The sequence below is a fragment of the Sabethes cyaneus genome, chromosome 3 (assembly GCF_943734655.1).
Source record: "Sabethes cyaneus chromosome 3, idSabCyanKW18_F2, whole genome shotgun sequence".
Classification (NCBI taxonomy): domain Eukaryota; kingdom Metazoa; phylum Arthropoda; class Insecta; order Diptera; family Culicidae; genus Sabethes; species Sabethes cyaneus.
The window spans coordinates 236,421,039-236,446,648 of record NC_071355.1 but is presented as its reverse complement, the minus strand read 5'-3'; the positions used below and the strand labels follow the sequence as shown (position 1 = coordinate 236,446,648).

Sequence of the window (25,610 nt, the reverse complement as noted above, 5' to 3'; positions counted from 1 at the left end):
CTCGGTCTCGGTCTCGGTCTCGGTCTCGGTCTCGGTCTCGGTCTCGGTCTCGGTCTCGGTCTCGGTCTCGGTCTCGGTCTCGGTCTCGGTCTCGGTCTCGGTCTCGGTCTCGGTCTCGGTCTCGGTCTCGGTCTCGGTCTCGGTCTCGGTCTCGGTCTCGGTCTCGGTCTCGGTCTCGGTCTCGGTCTCGGTCTCGGTCTCGGTCTCGGTCTCGGTCTCGGTCTCGGTCTCGGTCTCGGTCTCGGTCTCGGTCTCGGTCTCGGTCTCGGTCTCGGTCTCGGTCTCGGTCTCGGTCTCGGTCTCGGTCTCGGTCTCGGTCTCGGTCTCGGTCTCGGTCTCGGTCTCGGTCTCGGTCTCGGTCTCGGTCTCGGTCTCGGTCTCGGTCTCGGTCTCGGTCTCGGTCTCGGTCTCGGTCTCGGTCTCGGTCTCGGTCTCGGTCTCGGTCTCGGTCTCGGTCTCAGTCTCGGTCTCGGTCTCGGACACACCTCTTGTTAACAGCAATTTCGTTTATTTCCATTTGAGAATAAAGTGGCAGAGACTCCCCGTGCCAACAGGCTACAGATTGTTTGTTGCTTCTGGTCCTTGACTAATATGATGTCCTGAAAGAAAACCGCAATGGAAAAATGCGCAACGATCCCATTATTTTAATCAATATTATGCATATGCTGTTAGAATATGTTAAAACAAATTTTTATGAAGGCTCGAAGACATATTCGAAGCATTTAAGCTTTCCGTTAGATACTCTTAGAAGAACTTCGTTATTCTCTGTCTCAGGTTCTTGTTCAGCGGAACGCCTCATTTTTTGCAGAGCAGATTAGTATTAAAGTGTTTATTTAGATTAACTAGTTCGATAAGTTATGTTAATGAACAAATCAATGATTAAATAAATAAATCGTTACCAACTTGTTAGAAGATTACAGGCAAATTCGTTATTTTTTTTCGTTTGGCTTATACAATTCTGAACCCAGTTAGAACTTTGATTTCGGATTTCCAAATTTGTTAATAACAATTTCAATAAATTTATGTAAAAATGATCGTTGCTATGATAATTATGCGCTTTGCTCAACTGATGGAGACCGCAAAAGAGTTGAATGAAGTTACGGTGAAAATGTAAAAACGAGAAACTATTTTTTCGTGCGCTCAGCGCTTATCGCTTGCTAAGAAATATTACTGAGAGAATTGTAAATTTATGTAAAAATTAGTCAGCATACATATGGTATACGGATGTCAGCAAACAAATTTACATCCCAAGCAAGGATTGTCATATTACAGGGATATCTAAGGTCCTCAGCCACTCGAGTGTGACGTCGTGAGGTTAAAGCTACAACCGTCGAACACAAACAACAGGTTCATTTCGATTCCGGAAAAGAAAACAAAACATCGTGTTAGCGGTTCTATCTCCAGGGGGACAAAGTGCCACCCTGAATGCACTTATTGCACATTGCCAAACTGCAGACTGCAAACTGCATAATGACGGTGCCTCGCCAGGCGGCATTATAATTTCAAATATCGATTTATACTGTCCCGGGTCATCGGTGGGGATCAGCACATGGCATTTACCGGTAGTAGACTATAAATTGGCTGATTACAATTATCGCCTTTTAATCAATTAGTACCGTTCGGTCTGTCTGTGTCGATCTGAAAAATTAACGGGTAGAAGACGAAAATGCCTTCGCGGAAATATCAGTCCGTTGGAAACGACGAGAGTGTAGTGATTTCCGGGATTTCCGGACGATTTCCACAGACGGACAATGTTCAGGACTTTGGACGCAGTTTGTTCGAGAAGCGGGACTTGGTGGATGATCGAGAGATACGGTGGACGCATACCATGCAGGGTATGCCGAAGCGAACGGGGAAGTTGAACAATTTGGATAAGTTTGATTACCAGTTTTTCGGCATGGATCGTCGCATGCGGGATACGATGGATCCGCAGGTGCGGATGCTGATCGAACATGTGTACGAAGCCATTCTGGATGCCGGTATCAATCCGGAGAGTTTGCGTGGTTCGCGGACCGGTGTGTTCGCAGGTGTTTGTTTCTCCGAAACCGAGGTGCGAATGTACTACATTGCTTGTCCTCCGAAGGGATTGGGAATACTGGGGTAAAAAATGTTAAATAATGTCATCGATTGTTTATTGATGTGCTTGATTTTGTTCAGATGTTCCAAGTCACAACTGGCGAATCGTGTGTCGTACACTTTGGATTTCAGGGGACCCTCTATGGTGTGTGATACTGCCTGCAGCAGTTCGATGTACGCTTTGGACCTAGCGTACCGAAGCATAGTGAATGGAGAATGTGATGCGGCAGTCGTCATGGGAAGCAACTTAACTTTGCATCCATTTATAACGTATCAATTTTGGCTGCTGGGCGTTCTGGCGACGGATGGAGTATGTCGACCCTTCGATAAAAATGCCACCGGCTATTCCAGATCGGAAGCGACTTGTGCAATATTCCTGCAAAAAGCCAAAGATGCTAAACGAGTTTATGCAAATCTAGTGCACTCCAAAACAAACTGCGATGGATTCAAAACGGAAGGAATTACTTATCCGTCGGGTGTTATGCAGCAGCAACTTTTGACGGAATTTTACAACGAAGTTGGCATTAGTCCAACTGAAGTTGATTACGTGGAAGCTCACAGCACAGGAACCTACGTTGGTGATCCGGAGGAATGTGACGCATTGGATAAGGTGTACTGTACGGGGAGGAAACAATCTTTACTGGTTGGCTCGGTAAAATCAAATATTGGCCATTCGGAACCCTCCGCCGGAGTGTGTTCCATTGCAAAATGTATCGTTGCAATGGAGACCGGTTTGATTCCACCGAATATCAACTTCGAAGAAGTTAAGCCTTCCATTCCGGCTTTGGTTGAGAAAAGATTGCAAGTGGTTACCGAAATAACACCTCTGAGTGGTCCGCTGGTTGCCATTAATTCGTTTGGTTTTGGAGGTGCAAATGCACATGCCTTGTTGTGTCAAAATTTGAAGGAAAAAAACAATCTTGGTCTGCCAGCAGATGATCTTCCTCGGTTGGTGGTGTGGTCCGGAAGAACCAGGGAAGCAGTTGAGACAATGCTAAGGGCTATAACGCAGCGTCCGTTGGATACGGAGTTCCTTGCTTTGTTGTACAACATACAGAAGCAGGCAACCCCCGGACATAGATATCGTGGTTATGGAATCTACCGGAAAAACGGCAGCAAGCCGGCAATTCTTCAGGAATCCTGTATTGAACGAATCGAACTTGAACCATTACCTCTGGTTGCAATTTTCGGAGGAATCAATCCGCTATGGCGACAGGAACTTGACGGATTGAAGAAGTTCATGTCGGTCGAAAATACTTTGACCAGATGCCAAGCAGTTCTTCAAACTCTAAAGTTCGATCTGTTCAAAAAATCTTCTGCTAAGGAATCCCTGCTGCACACCATGGTAGGAACGACTATTCTGCAGATCGCCATTGTTGATCTACTGAACTCAATCGGCGTGAAATTCGATCAATACGGAGGTCATTCAGTTGGGCAGTTTACCTGCGCGTATCTCGATCGTGGTTTAAGCTTGGAGCACGTCCTCCGGGCAGTTTTCTGGCATGGCCTGGTCTACACGGAAAGCAAAGCCCTAAGTGAATGCACTGCTTTGGTGCAAACCAACGCCAAATTGGATCGTCTTCCACTGAAGGATATGATCAGAAACAGCAGCAATACTTTTGGAGTTCTATCCGGTTCTCAGCAGATAATTTTCGAACAAATTCGGCAGCTGAATTCATCGGGTTTCGGTGCGGAAGAGCTTCCGTTTGCTTGTCTGTGTTGCGATCCACCGAAGGACGGTTCATTGTCCAACAAACTGCGCCAAACAATGAATGCCGTGCTCACTCAGATGGTGCTACCAACATCGAAGTGGATAACTGCGAAGCTTCCACAAACGTCATCGATTTTCCATTCACCCAAAACACACAATTTGATTTCGATCGTAAATCTGTTGGATCATATTCCACGGCACAGTTATGTGGTGGAACTGGGCGGACATCAATCGTGCGAAAAAGTTTTAAACCTTTTGAACTACAAATCAAATTACCTTCCACGGGGACTTGAATCGCCGGATGTGGCTTGCAGATTGTTGTGCAGAATTGGACAGTAAGTTCCTCTGATACTAAAAAAGAAGTATATTCTAATAATTTGAAACTGAATTACAGCATGTACTTAACCACACAGAATCCCCAAATCGCAAAGCTATACCCAGCGGTCCCGTTTCCGGTGTCACGGGGAACCGCCATGATATCTTCACTGGTCCGGTGGGATCATCGTGAAACGGCTTTCGTGGTACATTATAAGGGCGACGAAACGATCAACTCAAACACGTTGGCTTTTAAGATAAGTTTGACCGATCGGGATTACCAGTACATCGTGGGTCACTGCATCGACGGTCGGGTGCTGTTTCCCGCTACCGGCTACCTGCAGCTGGTTTGGGATTTGGTGTGCTCGCTAGTTCGCCGTGAGCTGTTGCATACTCCGGTCGAGTTCGAGGATGTTCAGTTCCTGCGCGCCACCACGCTGACAAAGGATCAAACCGTTTACCTGGACGTGATGCTGCAACGGGTGTCCGGATTCTTTGAGGTAGGTTTTTCTCGAAAGGAGATGGTTTCGTATGTATTTTGGTCCTTAAAAATATTGGGGTAATTGCGATGAATTAGTGGTGGAAGTGTAAACTTACATTCCATTTGAGACGACTGAAGCGTTTGTGTAAAATCGTGTGGAAGATTTGTTGAGCCATATGAGTATAAACCTAATTATCGAGTAACGAACAATTACATTAGTTTTCGTCAAAATTCGATAATAATTTCGTTAGGGTAGACGCACCATTAGTGGTGGTAGTACCAGTAGTGGTGGAAACTTGAATTATTCCTTTATATTTGCAGATTTTGGTACAAGCTTGATAAGTATCGAACCACCAGTAACAGTATTATTTGATAAATATCAAACTTGTACCAAAATCTGCAAAAATAATGGAATAATTCGAGTTTCCACCACTACTGGTACTACCACCACTAATGGTGCGTTTACCCTATTGAAATGTTTGAATATAAATGAATTTATATAGTTCGATAGATTGAAAAGATCACTCTAATCAAGAAAGTTTTACTCAAACGAAAACTAGGATGACATTTTTAATACCAATTAATGTTATGGTAAACCTGGGAGGGAAAAGGCATTGAATCCATGTACTGCATATTCCATATGTTCCTTCTCTCGAAATGTATCGACGAGTATCCGATCCACTTCTACTCCAATAGTAGCATTGAGCGATCTCGCGTTTGTGTTCTATCAAGAACTTATCACCATTGTACTCGGTTCTGGGCTACTTGTCGCCAATTCGTTGAACATCTCGAAACATGGAAATTGGCTTCAATCTGGTCGAGTCACCTAGCACATTGAATCCTTCTATTCCTGGTGTCGGTGGGGTTCTAGAAAAGAATGGGTTTCAGTGCATAGTTGTCCGGCATCCTTGCGACGTGGACAACCAACCGTAGTCTCCCAAATTTCGCCAGGTGTACGACGGGAATCCCTTCAAGTAGTGCGTGCAACTCGTGGTTCTTAAGCTTACGCCACTCTCCGCTATCGATTTGTACTCCGCCAAATATAGGTCGCAACACATTTCGTTCAAATCCGACAAGTGCACGTATGTCTTCTGTAAGCAAAGTTGCAGTCTCAAGTCCGTAGAGGACTACCGATCTGATTAGCGTTTTGTGATCGTCAGCTTTGAGCAGCGGGCTAACCGCAAAAAAATCAACATTAAATTATGTAGTAGATGCATCTGCAATAGTTTTTATTGTTCACATTGAAACTTATGGTAAATTTATTGAAAAAGTGCCTTAAATTCAAAGTTAATTAATATTTTTGTTTCTTATTTTACGCTATTGAATTGGCCATACTTCATCATATATTTACTGCCTTTTTTAATTATATTTTGTTTTTTCGCCCAAAAAAATTACCATAGAAGGACGATAACTTTTACTGTAAATGAAAATTTTTGTTCGCGAAAAACTAGATTTTTTTATTGTTAAGATACTTAACAACCCGTCATTTTATGGTAGAATCTCTGAAAACCATGAAACTTATGGTGGCCAACAATAAGTTTGATGGTTTGGTTATCTTTTCTGACGGTAAATTTTTTTGTTTTTACTGTATTTTGTATCCTACAGTTACCATAATTTTTATGTTCGTGTTATGGTTATTTGTTTCCGGGTATGCTCCTTCATCGAAGCATCTTGCAGAGGGAAAAGTAGATTTGACTTCCAGTTTGAGCGCGTCATTAAATCTCCTTACGCGTGTTATTGTCGAATATAATTGCTTAAAATGCAGTATCTTTGACTGTTGGAAACTTGCAGCTCTTGAATTAGTCTAATCCAAAGTCCAGAAAGCCATTGAAGGTCAGACTAGAATCACTGTTAATGTTCTGTACACGTGAAAAAAATGTGTACACTGTACTCTCGCAGTAATAGCACTCAAGCAACATATTTTGTTTTCATAGCTTATTCGTAGTAAGATTTTAAAAATTAAAATCTATTATCTATACCTATAAAAATGGATTTCTGTCTGTCTGTCTATCCCTATGTTTCTTATAGAATCGAAAACTACTGAACCGATCAGCGTGAAAATTTGTAGGGGTTTTTGGGGCCGAAGAAGGTTCTTATGATGGTTAGATACCTCTCCCCCACTAAGAGGGGGGGGAGTTTCAAATTTCTGCATAACTCGAGAACTAATCAGCTAATCAGGCAAATGGAACAAAATTTGGCGTGTGGGTATTTTTGGAGATAAGAATTTTTTTGTGGTGCATTGAGACCCCTCCCTTCTTAAGAAGGAAATTATGACCCTTCTCACCTTTAGGAGGGGGGAGCTCCCATACAAATGAAATACAATTTTCCTCACAACTCGAGAACTAATCATGCAAATGGGACCAAATTCGGCATGTAAAGGTTTTTGGAGGCAAGAATTTTTTCTATGGTGAATTAGGACCCCTCCTCACTTTAGGAGGAGGGTTCCTATACAAATGAAATGCAAATTTTCGCATAACGTGAGAACTAATCAAGCAAATGGAACCAAATTCGGCATATGGGGGTTTTCGGAGACAAGAATTTTTTCTATGATGAATTAGGACCCCTCCTCATTTTAGGAATGGGGGGGGGGGGCTCCCATACAAATGAAGTCCAAATTTCTTCACAACCCTAGAACTAATCAAGCAAATGGAACCAAATTTGGCATGTGGATGTTTTGGAGGCAAATTTTTTTTCTATGGTGAATTGAGACCCTTCCCCTCTTTGGGCGGGGAATTATGACCCCTCCCCCCTATAACATGGGGGCTCCCATACAAATGAAATACAAACTTTCTCATAACTAGAGAACTAATCAAGCAAATGGAACCAAACTTGGCATGGGGATTTTTAGGGAGGATTTTTTATGATGGTTTGAGACCCCTAACCCCTGTGATAGGAGAATAAGGACTCTCATACTAACAAAACAGAAATTTTTGCGTAACTAAAAAAATAATCGAACTCGAGAAATTTTAGACTCTTCCATAAAATATAACAGTCAATAACAAGACCTGAAACTATCTGCAGCCCCCCGCAGAAATCACCTCTGTCTAGGTTTATTTATTTTCCTAGGTCTAATGACCTCTATTACTTTCCTTCAGTTGGATCCGAACGAGCGACACCGAGTAAGGAGAGGATCACCCCGAGGATCGAAATAGTACATTCCACGTAAGGTTTTTCGCGAAATGGTATTCTGTGAAATGTTATACAATCACGGCGAATATTTAAGTGCTATCCGCTTTATTTTATCTGGCCAAGTAACGGGGGAAATGTTTCCTACTTGACTGGGAGGAAAAACTGAAAATTTGTAAGTTAAACTACCCATGCTTTCATAGTGACGTCACTGCCAAAATGAGCTATTTAAGGTTGAGCTCCTCAGAAACTTGCTAAACTCGAGATTGTGACAGATTCACGATTTATGTACAACACATTTGTGGCAATACAAAGTTAGTCGGGTCAGCTAGTGTAGAATAAAATTCAAAATCTCTCCTTTTTTCAAACTTGACGTTTTGCTAAGACACTCAAAAGTAATTCTTAGGAAAACGATTGACTCTCAGGGCATGCTCCAGAGGAAAACAACCACTTTGAATAAATAACTGCACGCACTGTTTGATTCGATTATACTTTATTGTTTATTTCCATATTTATATTCCATGCTTATACTTGTTTGACTATACCGCCACACTGTGTATGTAATGTATTTATAATGGCCCAAGTTGGATTGTAAGTTTGGCTTGAAATTGAAATTGGATTAGACTTGCAATTGAACTTAAAATAGGATTTAAAATTAAGCCCGAAATTGAATTGCTATTTTTCCTCTTATTTTCCACTTTTTTGCAATTTTCTTTTCTGTTTTCCGTCTTTTCTTTTCCCTTTTTCAGTTTTTCGTTTACTCTTTTCGTTTTTTCTAACCCTCCTGATTTTCGTGTTTTGTCTTCGATAGTTCTGATATTTCTTCTGTTAGATGCCTTATATTTTCTTCTTTTCTGTCACGTTCATTCTGTTTTTGGGTCTCTTTTTTACCTTTGTCTCTCCAGTTTTATATTTTTGCCAGTTTTGTTTTTTTCTGTCCCATTTTCCCATCTCATTCGCATCTCGCGTTTCCATTTTGTTCCATCTTTTTCCTCTTATATCCCGTTCGACCTCTTTTTCCTGTTTTCCTCTATCTTTCATCGGTTTTCTTTTTTCACTTTCGCTATTCTTTATTTCCCTTTTGGTATCTCTTGTTTTAGGTTACGTTTTCCCTTTTGTGTTTCATTTTCCTTTTTTTCTGTCTCGTTTTCCCACTTTTGTCCACTTTCTTTTCTTTTCTTGTCCCGTGTTCGCCAAAGGGCGAAACCCTTTGCAGTCCTGGTTTTCTTCTTGTTTTCTCTTGTCTTATCCGTTTTTCGTCTCTTCCAGTCTTGTTTCATTTGTTTTATGTCACGTTAACTCCTTTTCTATATTCTTGTTCTGTTCTCCTCTTATCATGTCCTGCTTTTTATCTTCTTCTGTTACGTTCGATGTTTGTCGTTTTCTGTTTGATTTTTTTCTTCCTATTTGCCTCTTTTTTCTGTTCTCGTTTCCTTATTTTTCTACTCCCGTATTTCCTCCTTTTTCATCACTTTTCTATTTGGTTTTCCCCTTTTCTGTCCGGTTTGTCTTGATTTTCTTTTTATTTCTCGTTTTCTTCTTTTTTCTTTCCTCCTTTTCCTTATTTTCTTTCTTTTTTATCTTTTCTCTTCTGTTTTCCCTCTTTTGCCGTCCAGTAGGCTTGGTTTTTGCTTCATTTTCGCCCGTTTTGTTTATCTACTTTTCTCTCTTTTTGCGTCCCGTTTTCCTTTCCATTGCAAAGCCGCTAGTTTGGAATCTTATTTCTCTTTCTATGTAAAAAAATACATGGAATCAACTAGTGGTAGCCCATTTTGCCCTATTCACCCCTAGATACATAGTAAAACCAAATTAAAGCGATTAAAACTAACTCATAGATCGGGAACTCGAATAGCACCAATGTCATTTATTTCGTACCGTGATGAATTCACCTGGAATTTGCCTGGTTTTGTCCTAGATCGATAAAAACACGATCGTTTGCTATTGTGAAAAGAAAACGTAATTTTCCAACGGTGACGTCTTTAAAGAAGTTTATCAATAGAATAGGTGATACAAACATTTGTTGTTAAAACGTAAACGTATTAAACGTCCTAAAAATTTTTTTTCTTCAGAAAAGTTGTAGAACATTCTAAAATGGACAACTTTGCTGAAAATAGTAACTATATATACTTTACTAGTTGCGAGATAAAATAATTTGTTTAAAAATGATATTTAAAATTTAATTTTGAACAATAACTTTGCATTCAATTCCTTTGAGTTAGTTTTAATCGCTTTAATTAGGCTTCACTATGTGCTTAGGGGTGAATTAGGCAAAATGGATCATTCTTGCATTTCGCGCAGTATGGAATGGATCGGATTTGATTCTTCTGATGTTTTGACATCATTTGGAAGGTTTTTGAGTTCATTTCACGTTGCCGCCCGTGAAGTTTTTATACGGTTTAATTAGCTTTTGCCCTGATTTTTGGGGATAATAGGGCAAAATGGACTTCTTGCCAAAATCTGCATAAGATGGTACTATCACCAATCGATTCCTTGTATTTTTTACATAGAAATAGGTATCTTGTAAGCATCCAAACTAGCAGCTTCTAATCTTTGGGATTTTTCTTTTTGAATATTTAGGAAAACCGAGTTTGTAGACAATAATTCAGAAAAATGAATATTTTATCATTAAAAGAATAGGAATCGACAAACAAGAAAAAAGTATTTGAAAGTATTTTCATGTGACAGAGTACAATTTTTCGATTATTCTTTGGAGTTTATTTGGAGCTAAAATTTAAAACAAAATTGAATGGTTTTAAATTGTACTTGATACTGGATTTAAAATCGGCCTTGAAATTAAACTTGAAAGCATTCAAAATTGAATTTATTGGATTTAATTTATAGCTGAACTTGTACATTGGATTTGAAACTGAAAATATTTTTACACAATTAATTGACTCTTCGCAAACATAAAGACAGGTGGAAATAAAAACTGCGGACTTCTGGGTCGGAGAATCTATTTTGTATGATAATAATTCTTAATAAAAAGATGGGGCACGTGCCACTGGTTTAATGAGCCAGCGAGTGTTTCTGTATGGTGAGATTTGCTCTGTTTAAATTGTTTTCAAATGAAGGCTTTTCAACATATTTTACAGCGTATTTCCGAATATAGTGCATTATCAATTAGAGTAGATAAATTAGTTTGTTTGAAATAATTATGAATTATTTTGCGTCTTAGAAGAATTTCCAAATTCACGAAGGAATCGTCCAGAAAAATGTTAATTTAGATTGGATCGTTTCGGTGTCTTCGGTGTACTTATATATATAAACAAATATAAACAAATAAACAAGGAACTGCAATTTATTCTAACTATTTCGCGCTCTTTCATTACAGGTACTGGAAGGTGAGACGGTCGTTGTTACGGGATATATCCGGGAAATGCCCATTGCACCGAGCAGCACCATGACTGAAAACGATTCAAAGGCAACGCTGCTGCCAACCAAAGATTTCTACAAAGAACTTCGCCTGCGGGGTTACCATTATTCCGGAGTCTTCAAGTCGGTTATGGAGGCACGGGCGGACGGATCGCAGGCGAAAATCGAATGGAAAGGCAACTGGGTGGCTCTGATGGATTGCATGCTGCAGGTTGGCATTATTGTGTCCGATACCCGCTCGTTGATGGTACCGACGGCAATCGAAAAGATTTCCATCAACCCCCTGAAGCACATGGAGCAGCTGCAGAAAGCCGACGGTGGACGGGAATTTTTCACCGTCAAAGCTTGCGCGATGTCGAATGTTTCGGTATGCGGCGGAATCGTAATTACCAATCCACGTGCGATGATGGTTGGTCGGAGAAATCCTGGTATTCCGGTGCTTGAAAGCTACCAATTCGTTCCGTATAACAATAAGAAACCGATTTCCGCATTGGAGGCGATAAGAAGTTCCGTCCAATTGGCTTTGGAAAATGTTCCGACTTATACCATTGGAGTAACGGAAGTTTATGTTGAAGGACTCCCCGTGCTGTGTCATTTGTTCGGTGAAGCCGTCGCCGATCTTCCCCTGGTTCAATCCAATTTGGTCCTATTGGCAAGCAAAGAACCGGAATCAAGCAATATTCACGTCAAAAATGAGAAGTTAGCAGATCAAACTGGCTCCTTATTCGTAATCTCGGACAACAAATTAGGCGAGTTTAGTTTTCTGCAGTCCATTATGTCATGTCTGGTGGATAGCGGATTTTTACTTGTGCGCGAGAGTCCCGATTTTGAGGCAGAAGAATTTCGACCACCGAACGAGTTCAATCACATTGCCACCTTCCGTGTCGATCAGGCTGAAACGTTGCTTCTTCTTCAAGCCAAAAGTCGTTTGTACACAGAATCACCCATGGCGATTCAGGTGCACACGAACGACTATACCTGGCTGCTGGAGCTGAAACAGGCAGTGAAATTTATGCCTGTCGTTGCGTACGCTCAAAATGATTCAACTTCCGGAGTCTTGGGATTGGTCAACTGTATTCGAAAGGAACCTAAGCTGCAAAATGTTCGATGTGTGTTCATTGACGATCCTACCGCTCCGCCGTTTGCCTTGGACGATCCGTTCTACCAGAATCAACTGAACCTAGGGTTGGCCATAAATGTTTACAAAGATGGCGTCTGGGGCAGTTATCGACATGCGTTGCTGCCTCCAATGAAAAAAGTTGGACCAGTGAATGATCATTGCTATGCTAACTGCTTGACCAAAGGTGACCTATCATCGTTGATGTGGTTCAAAGGACCCCTGAATGAGCAGCTTGGCGATGGCAACAAAATTCGGGTAGTTTACAGTGCACTGAACTTTCGCGATGTGATGGTTGCAACGGGACGACTTTCGTCGGATGTTCTGCTGTCCGATCGGTTGACCGAGGAATGTGAGCTGGGCTACGAATTCGCCGGGATAACCGAGGATGGCAGAAGACTATTTGGTTCGGTACAATCCGCTGGGTTGGCCACAATTACACAATTCAGTCCAGAGTGGACATGGCCGGTTCCTGATGATTGGACAATGGAGCAGGCGTGTACGGTACCGTTGGTGTACGCTACGGTGTTCAGTGCCTTTCATATATATGCGAACATTCAGAAGGGAAAATCAATTTTGATTCACGCTGGCAGTGGCGGTGTTGGTCAAGCAGCGATTCAGGTAGCCCTGGCTGAAGGTTTGGAGGTATTCACAACGGTTAGTACACCGGAGAAAGCGGCATTTTTGCTGAAGCGGTTTCCTGATTTGAAGCCAATAAATATTGGCAACTCGAGGGACATTTCCTTCGAGCAAATGGTGAAACATCGAACCAACGGCAAGGGGGTGGATTTCGTGCTGAACTCGTTGGCCGAGGAAAAGCTGCAGGCTTCGATACGGTGCCTCGGCAAAGGGGGACATTTCCTGGAGATCGGCAAATACGATATGGCTCGGAATTCGAAGATCTCGATTGCGTTGATGCAGCGAGGGCTGACGTTTTCCAGCGTGATGCTCGATTATATGTGGAAGGATAGTGAAAGTTTTAAAGGGGTAAGTAGCACCTAGTGTAGGAAAGCGAAAAACATGATAGTTTTAGGTGCAGTTTGTAGGTTTGCAGACAGCAGCCGCTGTCGGCGGCGTAGTGTACTCATAGCCAAGCCGCGATAGCATCTGAGGAATGCATTCGCCACCGAAGACCAAAGCAAGGGAGAGTGAACTCCTTATTCTTTCCTTTGACCACCGAAATTTTCAAATGATGCAGTGATTTCTCGGCCCGATGGTATTATTTGAATCCAGTTTCTTTCGATTCGATCTCTTTTCGAGGAGAGCTGTATTAGTTGAAGCGAATGACATGTTATCGCAGGTACCTTAAATATCAAGAAAAGCACATAATGCTGTCCTCTTGATATTTGGCCGACATTTCTATTAACGTCACTAAGCAGTGATGTGTGGTTTTGTTGCTCATGATAAAGGAAACTACGTCAAAGATTTATTGCGAATGTGATTGTTCGTGACGTTTTCTATCCATTTAAAAAAACGTAAGACTTGATGGCTTGCAAGTTTAAGGAAAGGTTTTGTTTTTACCGGAAGCTGATACCAAGCGAGGTCTTATCCATTGGTCATCGTCAAGCCAGGAAACTGCTTGTTAATACGAACTTACAAAATTTCCGCGATGGTAATGGGCGAGACACCTGTTTTTCAGTTCCCTGGACCATTGCTATGAGCCTTGGAAACCCTTTGTGGGTGATGCGTATCCTAAAACTGAGTCTGAATACTCTCGTAAGGTTTAACTATCCATTTAGTTTTGGTCTTGCGTAGTTTCACGTGGGGTTTGGTAAGAGATACTCTGTAAGCATTTCATAGTTGGGATAAATTCAGTATTCATCCAAGAAGCCTTTATGCTGTGCTTAGTTTGTAGATTCATAGACTCACGGATGCTATGTCAGCGCAGCAGTGAGCTGCACGGTGATGAACTTCCAACTAATGGCATTCGGGGCGGAGGCTCTTTTGAATAGTGCGGATGCTGGTTACATCGCGAAGGAACCGTCTTCCACCGGGTCGGAAACAAATCCGGCCTTTTCTTTGCTGGTATTGACAGGCATCTTCCTTGTCTTCATACGATTGAATTGTTCAAGAGGTGGTCATGGTGGAGCGCTGTCGCACCTTCAATTGAACATTCTGTTCCTTCCATCCTCATCCTTGCAATCCTAATTTGTTGCGCTGTATGAGTTGCTCAATCTGACTAACAGACTTTTGATAGAACTGCACAACCAAGTCGTTCAGATGACTAGCTACAAATGACGTGGGAGGATTCTGGTCTTCTTGTTGTCACGAGCGGCATAAATTGCCAAATCCAAAATATTCAAGTGCTCTATTAGGGATGCTAAATAGACGGGTACAGCTGCGCTAACGCGTTCACCGTAATTCCCGTTCGCCTCAAACGGTAAATACTGCCTACCGGGAGCTCGAGACCAGTGAACTGAACGGGACATTGCCATTCCCTTTTTGCCGCATCCAAATATGTTGAATGACTTTTAATTTTGCTCCACTGCAAAAGAAATAACGTCAAACTGATACCATCCACCGACTTTCCTCTCGTTATACATCTAAGCAACAATCGAAGAAAAAATTCGGCTATGTAAGTAACAAAATGATAAAACGTGATAAATGGGACGGACTAAAATTGTTCCTGAAATGTGTTGGAATAAAACAAGGGCTACCTCTCCGCAGTACTATCAGTTGCTGCGGAGTAGGTCAACGCAAATCATCGAAATGGCACCGAAAACCAATGGAAAGTACCCAAAGGAGAAAGAAGAAGCAGAAAGCACGCCGTTCTGGTTGGCTCGTTAGAACAAACTATAAGTCGTGCTGTTCTCCATTTTTCAATAGGTCACTGTAAAAAGGATATTACGCTAAACGCGTTGGTGCAAGACACACCCGTCTTCCTAGTGATAAAGTATTTTAAACTCTGAAATATATTGAGGATTGACTGAGTCATTATCGTGTAAAATGTTACCACTTTCGTTACACGCAACGCGAATTAGCTAGTATTATCCAATCAATCACGAAGCGTCTAGTTAGACAATACTTCATTATTTTCAATTTTGCAATGGTACGCACCGCAAAATCAATAGTTTTATTCACTGGAGTTGACACCTAGAAGATTTGCCGACCGATTTTTGCAAAAATATTGAGTCAAGAAATTGTTAATCCCTTATCCTAGTGACCCCTTATCTCCACTATCTTCCAGTAAGACGTAGTCCTACGTTAAAAAGATATAAGAGTTCCTATGATGTGGGCAGTGCTCGAAAAAATTGACGGCCTTGCATGCAGACGAATATAAAACGCATTCAGCGCATACAGTTTTGCCGCTGGTAGTATTCTTTTATCTGTCAGCCTATGAACGTGACTAGTGAACTGCTGACAGTGTTTGTTTTTCTCAGTTTTCTACCCTTGAAAACAATTCATTCATAACTTGCAGTGCTGAATTTTTCCTGAAATTAGAACATGATTTTTCCAACATTTTCACTCGTTTCTACGTTTTCAGATAGTATTTTTCCTGAATAGTTAAAAAAATATACTTATATTTTCTTTAAAGAACATTTATTCTGCGATGCTTGGTTCCTGATATATGAACATTTGTAGTAAACAAATGGTTAGTGATAGTTTTCCGACCAATAACTCTAGAATAACAAGAAACGCTCTCTTGGAATTCTTGTCACTTAAAGATAATGAACTGATAAATGAGAAAAAATATCAAGAATTTGTAACTCTCCAGTTATTTTTGTACACCAAGGAGCTCAAAATCCCGAAGAAATCTTTGATTGGGCGACACTGAGGCATATTTGTCTGGTTGTGTTTTTTTTGGGTACAAATGGGATCGAATGGGTATTCAGGAACGATTTTTTTTGGTGTAATGCGATGATGCACGATGATTCTACGTCCATAATTTTGGCTGGTCTTACACAATCCTGCTTGCGAGTAGTTGTTGGGGATCTTAGGACATGGCAAACAGTAGAAGCCGCAACATTTTCGCAAAATTTTAAATTTTTGATCAAAATCCATTGATCTATACCTATAAAAATGGATTTCTGTCTGTCTGTCTGTCCCTATGTTCTTTATAGAATCGAAAACTACTGAATCGATCGGCGAGAAAATTTGCCTGTAGGGGTTTTTGGGACCAGGGAAGGTTCCCTCGATGGCAAAAGACCCCTCCCCCACTAAGAGGGGGGGCTCCCATACAAATTCTACGTTTTCAGATAGTATTTTTCCTGAATAGTTAAAAAAATATACTTATATTTTCTTTAAAGAACATTTATTCTGCGATGCTTGGTTCCTGATATATGAACATTTGTAGTAAACAAATGGTTAGTGATAGTTTTCCGACCAATAACTCCAGAATAACAAGAAACGCTCTCTTGGAATTTTTGTCACTTAAAGATAATGAATTGATAAATGAGAAAAAAAATCAAGAATTATCGGGTGGCTAATTCTTGAAACTAAAATTTTGGAGTTTTTTCGAGGCCCGTATACACAACAACAAACAAGCTCAGAGAGAAATGAGAGTGTGTGTATGTGTTAGCTCTCTTTCTCCTCTTTCTGACAGTACTTTTTGTTTTCTTTAAGCTTACCAAGTTTTGCTCAAAATGGCGTCAAAACAACAAGCATTTCGCGAGCGCGCTGTGCACTTCTGCGAATTGCACAAAGATCTCGGCAAAAAGTATACGGTAAAACATTTTAAAAGCGAAAATGTTGCGGCTTCCACTGTTTGCCATGTCCTAAGATCCCCAACAACTACTCGCAAGCAGGATTGTGTAAGACCAGCCAAAATTATGGACGTAGAATCATCGTGCATCATCGCATTACACCAAAAAAAATCGTTCCTGAATACCCATTCGATCCCATTTGTACCCAAAAAAACACAACCAGACAAATATGCCTCAGTGTCGCCCAATCAAAGATTTCTTCGGGATTTTGAGCTCCTTGGTGTACAAAAATAACTGGAGAGTTACAAATTTCAAACAGTTGTTTGGTAGAATCAAGAGATGCATTCGCAAAGTTGATATGACGACCGTACAATGCTCCTGTTTCGACGTCAAACGAAAGCTTCGCCGAACAGCCGATTTCGGACCGTTTTCAAATGTTCACTAATTTTACTAACTAACTAACAATAGAAAATGCATCTTTAATATCAGTAAATCAGATCTTCATCAAGTATCTTTGTCTTTTTTTGACAGCTTGAGAAATAAATTCCAAAATTTTAGTTGCCACCCGTTAGAACATGATTTTTCAACTTTCCTTTAGAAATTTTCACCGTGGTGGAAGATTTTGAAAAAAAATTTCTATCTAATATATTTTCTAGATTGTTGAGAAAAATCTTCATAAAAAATTTGTTTTAGAGCGCTCAAAAATTAGGGTAAGCGTACCAGTAGTGGCGCATTTAGTAGCAAAATTTCAAATTTTTGATCAAAATCCAGTGATCTATACCTATAAAAATGGATTTCTGTCTGTCTGTCTGTCCCTATGTTCTTTATAGAATCGAAAACTACTGAATCGATCGGCGTGAAAATTTGCATGTAGGGATTTTTGGGGCCAGGGAAGGTTCCCTCGATGGCAAAAGACCCCTCCCCCACTAAGAGGGGGGGGCTCCCATACAAATCTATGCTTATAAAAATGGATTTCTGTCTGTCCTATGTTCCTTATAGAATCGAAAACTACTGAACCGATCGGAGTGAAAATTTGCATGCAGGGGTTTTTGGTGCCAGGGAAGGTTCTTATGATGGTTAGAGATCCCTCCCCACACTAAGAGGGGGGGGGGGGGGGCTCCCATACAAATGAAACACAAATTTCTGTATAACTCGAGAACTAATCAAGCAAATGGAACAATAGGTAGGTCTGCCAAGAAACATTGGGGGAGGAATCGCAAAATTTTCTCATCCGTGGTTCCAAAACTTCGTTTGTACTCTATATTCGGTTTGCTATTTTTCATTTTTTTTTATTCTCTATTCACCGGATCGGCAAGCTTGTTTATACTACTTTCTTCATTCGCTGGTTGCGAATTCAAGATGAGAGAACAAGCAGTGGGTTCCCCATGGATGCTCCTGTACATTGTTTATCAAACTTCTAGTTATTAGCTTTCGAATTGCGGTCACCATGCTAGAAAAATATTCAGTCATTTGAATACGCTAAGGTTTCATTCATCGAGACACTCTGCAACAAAGCCACCGTCCTGATCCAATGAAACTGCTGTTTTCTCTGCTCCGACTGCTTGTTTGATTTCTAATTGTCGTTGACGCCATTGTCGTTGTACCACTACACGGTGTGCATTTTTTGCTACAGCAATGGTATCGTAAGCAATCGTGATATCTTCAAATGTTGATTGGCTGGGCCTAATCTCGGGAAAGACATTTTTTAACGTATTCCAAAGATATGGTTTTTATGCGTGGTACGTGGTTGTTTTTAACAGTTTTTGTCCGGTGATGTATAGTTTAAATCAGGAAACTGCCGAGATAAAATTGATTTTTTCTCAACATAAAAGAAATATTTTCATGTGGAATACGATGGAAGAATGCTTAACCGCTGGAATGAATGTTATAGAAGTTAAAGAAAATTTGGTTGAGTACCACCGATTCCCTCTCAATCAGATGCGAGGCGACCTATGCGGGCTATTGCTAGTCAGCCATACTGAAGCAATCGTATTTTGTCCGCAAAGTCTGGTAAAAACTCTCTGAGTGTTTATTCACCTCCAATTGCTGATTGATATTACGGTCCGGTACAACTTGTGCCTCGTGGAAAATCTTCGGGTTCAGTCTGAAGTGCGCTACCATTTTCGAGTTTTAGGTTCTTTTCTACCACTATTGGATTTTCTGTCCATGGTCAGACATTCTTCAAACAGTTTCAGGACATCACACTTCGTGGATTTGAAGTAGGCTATTGTCCTCGGTTGTGAAACACCCACGGATTGTCTCCCAATTTTGCTATAACCTATACCGGAATTCTGGTGACGTCAGATTGTAAACAAATAAACTAATCCTGAAAACAAATGCCTACTGCGATACTGTGTACTCTTAACGTAATTGAATGAAATGTTGAGCGTTTACTCATGCTATTACCGCTCGTTTTCGACAGCTCCACAGTCGGCTGGATAAATTCTTCCGCTCGGGCGTGGTCAAACCGTTGAATGCCACCGTGTACGATGCGGGCGATCTGGAGCAGGCATTCCGCTATCTAGCTTCCGGAAAACACATCGGCAAGGTACTGCTGAGGTTGCGCAGCAACGAAACCGACCGGGAAACGCTGCCGATAACCTACGTTCCGAGGGTGTACTGCAATCCGGAACATGTCCAGGTGCTGATCGGTGGACTTGGTGGGTTCGGACTGGAGCTTGCCGATTGGTTAATTCTTCGAGGTTGCCGAAGGCTGGTGCTGAGCTCCGGTAGGGGGATTACCAAACCGTATCAGGAGTGCCGTATAAAGTAGGACTGTTTTATTTACTTGCGGTGGTGAACAAATAACCGACTAGATTTTTTTACAGATTATGGGAAAGTTACGGAGTCCGGTTGGCGATTAGTACTGAAGACATCACCACCCGGGAAGGATGTTACTCGCTGCTGCGAGAAGCTAACAAGTTGGGAATAGTCACGGCAATATACAACCTTGCGGTGCAGCTACGGGATGGTATACTGGAAAATCAGACGACGGAAAAGTTCTACGAGTGCCTTGGTCCAAAAGCACACGCTACCGAGCATCTGGATGTTGCTAGCCGCGAGTGTTGTCCACAGTTGAAACGGTTTGTGGTGTTTTCCAGTGTTTCGTGCGGTCGAGGAAATGCTGGACAGAGTAATTATGGTATGGCGAATTCCATCATGGAGCGAATCATTGAGCGGCGATGGGCCGAGGGTCTGCCAGCGAAGGCTATCCAGTGGGGTGCTGTAGGAGAGGTTGGCCTAGTGGCCGACATGGTGGAAGATAAGGTGGACATGGAGATTGGTGGAACACTACAGCAGCGGATTAGCTCGTGTTTGCAGGAGTTGGATCGACTGTTGACTTGCGAGGAACCGATCGTGGCTAGTATGGTGGTAGCGGAAAAGCGGTCTGGAGGAGGTTCGAAGAACATCATCGAAGCTGTGATGAATATTATGAATATTCGGGAGTTGAAGTCCGTTTCGATGGAAAGCACCCTGGCGGATATCGGAATGGATTCGCTGATGGCGGTTGAGATCAAGCAAGTTCTCGAGCGAGACTTTGATCTGGTCTTGTCGCCGCAAGACCTGCGTACGTTGACGTTCTCTAAGCTGGTGAAATTGGATGAAAAGAAGAAGCAAGCGGAGTTGGATGGAGGCGGGAAGGACGAAAAAGCTGAAAATGAACCAGCAGATGGCGTTGAGGTTTTGATAAGAAATTTGGGTACGGAAGAAAACAGTGATCAAACCCTTCTCCGACTACCGTCGGCTAGTGAGACCGGACGACCGGTGCTAGTAATCCCGGGTCTCGAAGGAGTTGCGTTAAATGTGTGGCACATGCTAGCAGCCAAGATTAAAGCCCCGGTGTTGTTGTTACAAGTTTTAAGTACCTACGAATGCGATAGTGTTTCGGAGATTGTGGATTGTGTGATTGAGGAGTTGTGTAGCACGTTATTCAACAAGTACGATAACTACACGATCGTGGGCTACTCCTTCGGATCGCTGATCGCGATAGAGATCGTTAAGCGTTTACAAGCGCGAAAAATGAGCGGTAAACTTCTGCTGCTGGATGGTGCCCCAAAGTTCATGAAATTCCTGTCCCTCCAACAGATGGGCGACACGCCGGAGAAAATCCAGAAAAAACTTATGGCGCTTATTGTTTCGTTCGCGCTGCCAAACGAATCCGTCGAGAAGCTTCTTTCGATTATGAAGGCACCGACGTTCGAGGAGCAAACGGAGAAGTTGATTGAACTGGCTAAAGGTCAAACCGTGTACTCAGCCGAGTACACCCGAAAAATGACGAAAGCTTTGTACAAACGGATTCGTATGGCAGCACTACTCAATTTGGATGCTGGCCGGCCGTTGAACGTGCCGATAACGCTGATACGACCGAGTGCGGCTTCCTATTTGGACATCGAGAATGATTACGGATTGTCCGAATACACGAGTGGACCGGTGGCGGTGCGAACGATCGAAGGCAGCCACATGTCAATGGTGGAAAATCCCGAGCTTGTGGAGATTATAAATAGCTTTATTCTGTAGTCATGCTAAGCAATTGGTGTACTTATGCGTAGCGTAACGTCAAATAAATGTATGTAAGTGAAATGCAGGACGCGTACATGCTTCTAGTTGAGTATCATTCCCGAACGAATTATCCAATTGAGTAGCTAAAGTGAATCGCTAACGCACGGATTTGTCGTCGGGTTGGCAGTTTGTGTCTTCGGTTTGAGCGAGAAACATGTCGTCAAGTGTGAAAGCGCGAGGAAGTTGGGCTTCCAAAACGGAGTTCATACTGTCCTGTATGGGTTATGCAATCGGGCTCGGTAATGTCTGGCGGTTTCCGTATCTTTGCTATCGTAATGGTGGTGGTGCCTTCCTCGTGCCCTATCTGTTGATGTTGTTTCTCTGCGGCATTCCGTTGTTCTTTTTGGAAGTTTGTTTGGGACAGTTCACCGGTACCGGGTGTGTGACGGTGTTTAAACTGGTTCCACTGCTGAAGGGTGCGGGAATAACGATCGTTATAATTAATTTTATCTGTTCTTCCTATTATAATGTGATCATTGCCTATCCGATTTTGTTTCTTTGGAAATCTGCTGGAGCTCAATTACCGTGGGAAAATTGCCGGAACGCTTGGAATACACCGAGATGTCTGGAACTGAACGGGACTGGTGGTGCAGTGCAGCTGCTGATGAACAATAGTTTGCTCGAACCGTCACAGAGGATGCGCACTCCAGCGGATGAGTTTTTCCAGTTAAGTGTCCAAAAATTAAAACTATTAAAAGATTTACGGTAATGTTATCAAACAGCAATGAAATCCTGCACATCTCGGACGGTATCGGCACGCCGGGCGGCATCGTATGGCACCTGCTGGTTTGTGACGTGATCGCTTGGGTGGTGATCTATTGCTGCATCATTAACGGAGTGCAGTCGGTCGGGAAGGTCGTCTACTTCACCGCCACCTTTCCGTTTGTGATTTTGGCCGTCCTTTTCGTTCGCGGGATCACCCTGCCCGGGGCGATGGACGGAATTCGGTTCTACATCATGCCCAACTGGAGTGAGCTGACCAACCTGAAGGTATGGGCCGATGCGGCGGTGCAGATTTTCTTCTCGCTCGGACCCGGCTGGGGTGGAATCGTTAATATGGCGAGCTATAATAAGTTCAGAAACAATACCAAATTCGACGCCGTACTTATTCCGATCGTTAATTGCTCGACCAGCATCTTTGCTGGATTCGTTGTCTTCTCGGTGCTAGGGTATATGTCACGTAAGTCAAATCAAACAATGCTGTTGCTTCATTTTAGTAAAGAAAACATTTTCAGATCAAACGGGTTTGCCGGTATCAACGGTCGCCACTGGAGGACCAGGTCTGGCGTTTGTGACCTACCCGGAGGCTATCGGAATGCTGCCTTTTCCGCAGTTTTGGGCTTGCTTGTTTTTCGTTATGCTATTTCTGTTGGGCGTCGATAGCCAGGTTTGTTCTACAAACAAATTTCAAAATAGCTTTTACCACTTTAAGTATCTACTTTTAGTTCGTTCAAATAGAGGCCATCATTTCATCGGTAATGGATGTTTATCCACGGTGCAGAAAACGAAAGCGCTGGATCACGCTTGGCACCTGCTTCATAATGTTTCTGCTGTCGATCTCTTGTGCGACGCAAGTAAGCTTGAACTTTGGCGTATTCGAAAACCTAACGATTTTAAGCCTTTTTATAGGGGGGAATGTACCTGCTGCAGTTATTCGATTGGTACTCGTCCTCAATTTCGGTAATTTTGGTTTGTATCGTAGAAATAGTGGCCATAGGGTGGATTTACGGTGTCCACAACTATGTGCGTGATATCGAATACATGATCGAGAGACCCGTGGAGAAGTACTGGATAGTATCCTGGAAGTTTATAAATCCTGTTATTTTAACGGTTTGCAAAGATTTCTGAAGTTCAATTTTATCTTCTAAAGAATTATCAAATTTCAGTTCATCTTCCTAACGACCATTATCTACAACACGGAAATAACCTACAACGGAGTTTCCTATCCTCGGTGGGCCATCGCATTAGGATGGGGCAGTTGTTTGGCATCGATGCTGTGGATACCAAGTGTTGCCGTTTATAAACTGATCCGATCGAAAGGGTCTTTTCTGGAAGTACGTTTAGACTGTTGTTTTTAATTTTTCACGTCACGATTTACCACTTTTTACATTGCAGAGAGTGAAGCACAACTTAAAAGCTAAAGATTGGGGACCGGCGGATGAGTTGGAAAGAACTCTGTGGAAGAGTCACATCGAAATGAACTGCAGACCGTAGAGTGGAGAAATCTTGACCTTATCTCGCGATTGACAATCCATCCCGATCCACCCGATTTCAGAAAACTAGAAAGTGTTTTTGAAATCGGTTCCTTGGCTTAATGTCGTTTTGGTGGAAAATGATGTGGAGCGCTTGTTTTTAGGTCTTTAGGAGATCAATAAATCGGAAATAATTATGCAAATTTCAATGTGTATGAATTATGTTAAGAGATGAAAGTATTTGACTGACATTAACAGCTGCAATTTTTGAGTAGTAATAGGCAAAACATCAATTCTTTCAAAGAATTAAAAGAGACTTTTACAATAAGCAGACAAACTTTACCAACATGAAGTACCTGGTTGGTAGAAGGTAGTTCTCATAACTTTTGCAATATCTATTAAACTTGTATTGTTGACGGACGTTGAATTTTAATATTTCGTCACCATTTTCGTGTTTTAAAAGCGATTTTAAGACCAAAAAGAGAAAATACTTTATAAAAGAATGCATTTAATGCAGTCTGCTTGCTAATAATTAGAGCACCAGGAGCGTTTTAGCAGTTTGTCAAATTTTATTTTGAAATAATTTGATATACACTAAAGTCGCTCTTTACGCGGTTTTTGTATACGCGACAATTTTCACGTCAATTTTGTAATTTACGCGTTTTTTTCACGCGAATTTCGGAATTTACGCGGATGTGCTCTACAAGTCTACGGAATTCACAAGGTTTTCGGCGAATTCCGGCATTTACTGGGTTCTGATTTATGCGGAACGTATCCTTCGCGTAAAAAGTGACTTGATTGTAAAACGAGAGTTCAGTTTTACGTTCATTATTGGGGTACGTAAAAAAATCGTTCTGGAAAAAGTGATCGTTAATTCAAATTCTGGTCGTAAAAAAAGAGGATGGTAATTTAAATTTCAGACGGAAAAAGAGAAAACGTTAATTCAAACTTTGGATGTAAAAAGAAACGACGGTAATTTAAATTTCGGTTGTAATCAGAGAGAACGTTAATTCAAACTTTGGACGTAAAGAGAGACGACGGTAATTCAAATTTAGGACGTAAAAAGAGAGAATGTTAATTCAAATTTTGGACGTAAGAAATCAGGACGTAAATTTAAATTTAGAACGGAGGAAATTAAAAGTTTAAGTGTAAAAGTGTAACATTTTCAGTTGTTCGAAAATTCGTTTTCGTGGGCACTATTCAAAATTACTGTGCAAAATGGATCGAAAGATCCCAAACAAAAAATAACGGTGTATAGATGACGGAGTAATTATCGCTGAAACGGGGCCACTACTGACACGAGGTCTTCAAATATTGGAACTTTTGCGCTTAATTCGTTGAAAATTGTTAAAAAATAAGAATTACACTTTTGATACCTCGAAATAGTGAACCCCTCGTGTACAAAGGGGTCTAACAGGTTCAAAAAAAGATGAATTTTGAGCAAACCTTGAGATCTATATCATGTGATATTTCATAAATTTGCCATTAAACAGCTAACAAATAACCCGGTTCTGTAAAGGAGAAGAACAGGGCTTTCAAGTGAAGTAAAATTATTTTTGGCGGTCATCTTGGATTTGGTCGCCATATTGAATTTTATCAAACAATCGTCGTTTTCAACATGAGCCCCCCAACCGATTTTCATTTTAAGACCACCATTGGAAAGCTGAGAAAAATTCTACAAGAAAAAATTCGTAGTTTTACCATCTAAGTTTTCATAACCGAAGAAAGGGTTATAATTTCATTTAAAATTGAAAAAGAGGCCAAATTTAATCAAACTTCCGAGACCTCCGTGAGAGGTATGAAAATCGGCAGAAACTTGTCAAAAAGTAGAGAAAAAGTTATCAATTAATCATCAAAAATCATCCGAAAGTCGACAAAAAGCCGTAAGATAAACGTTACAAAATCTTCAAAAAGTCGTCAAAAATTGGTCAGTTAGACGTGAACCAATCGTCGGAAAGTCGACGAAAAGTCTGCAGAAAGTCGTCAGAAACTCATCAGAAACTCATAGAAAATTGTC

The 25,610-nt window shown here is 41.6% G+C and overlaps 2 protein-coding genes across 2 annotated transcripts; both read left to right on the top strand.

Moving 5' to 3' along the window:
- The first annotated feature begins 1,666 nt into the window (after positions 1-1,666).
- On the top strand, positions 1,667-21,359 carry LOC128743202 (fatty acid synthase-like). Its single transcript, XM_053839732.1, has 6 exons — positions 1,667-2,100; positions 2,158-4,122; positions 4,182-4,602; positions 11,041-13,185; positions 19,264-19,610; positions 19,670-21,359. The coding sequence occupies exons 1-6, from the start codon at positions 1,667-1,669 to the stop codon at positions 21,357-21,359; spliced, it is 7,002 nt and encodes a 2,333-aa protein (XP_053695707.1).
- A 196-nt stretch (positions 21,360-21,555) lies between these two features.
- On the top strand, positions 21,556-23,615 carry LOC128740924 (sodium- and chloride-dependent glycine transporter 2). The gene is made up of 7 exons (XM_053836501.1): positions 21,556-22,067; positions 22,124-22,581; positions 22,637-22,788; positions 22,847-22,975; positions 23,031-23,231; positions 23,288-23,455; positions 23,517-23,615. Exons 1-7 carry the CDS (start codon positions 21,556-21,558, stop codon positions 23,613-23,615), a joined length of 1,719 nt encoding a protein of 572 aa, XP_053692476.1.
- Positions 23,616-25,610: the final 1,995 nt, after the last annotated feature.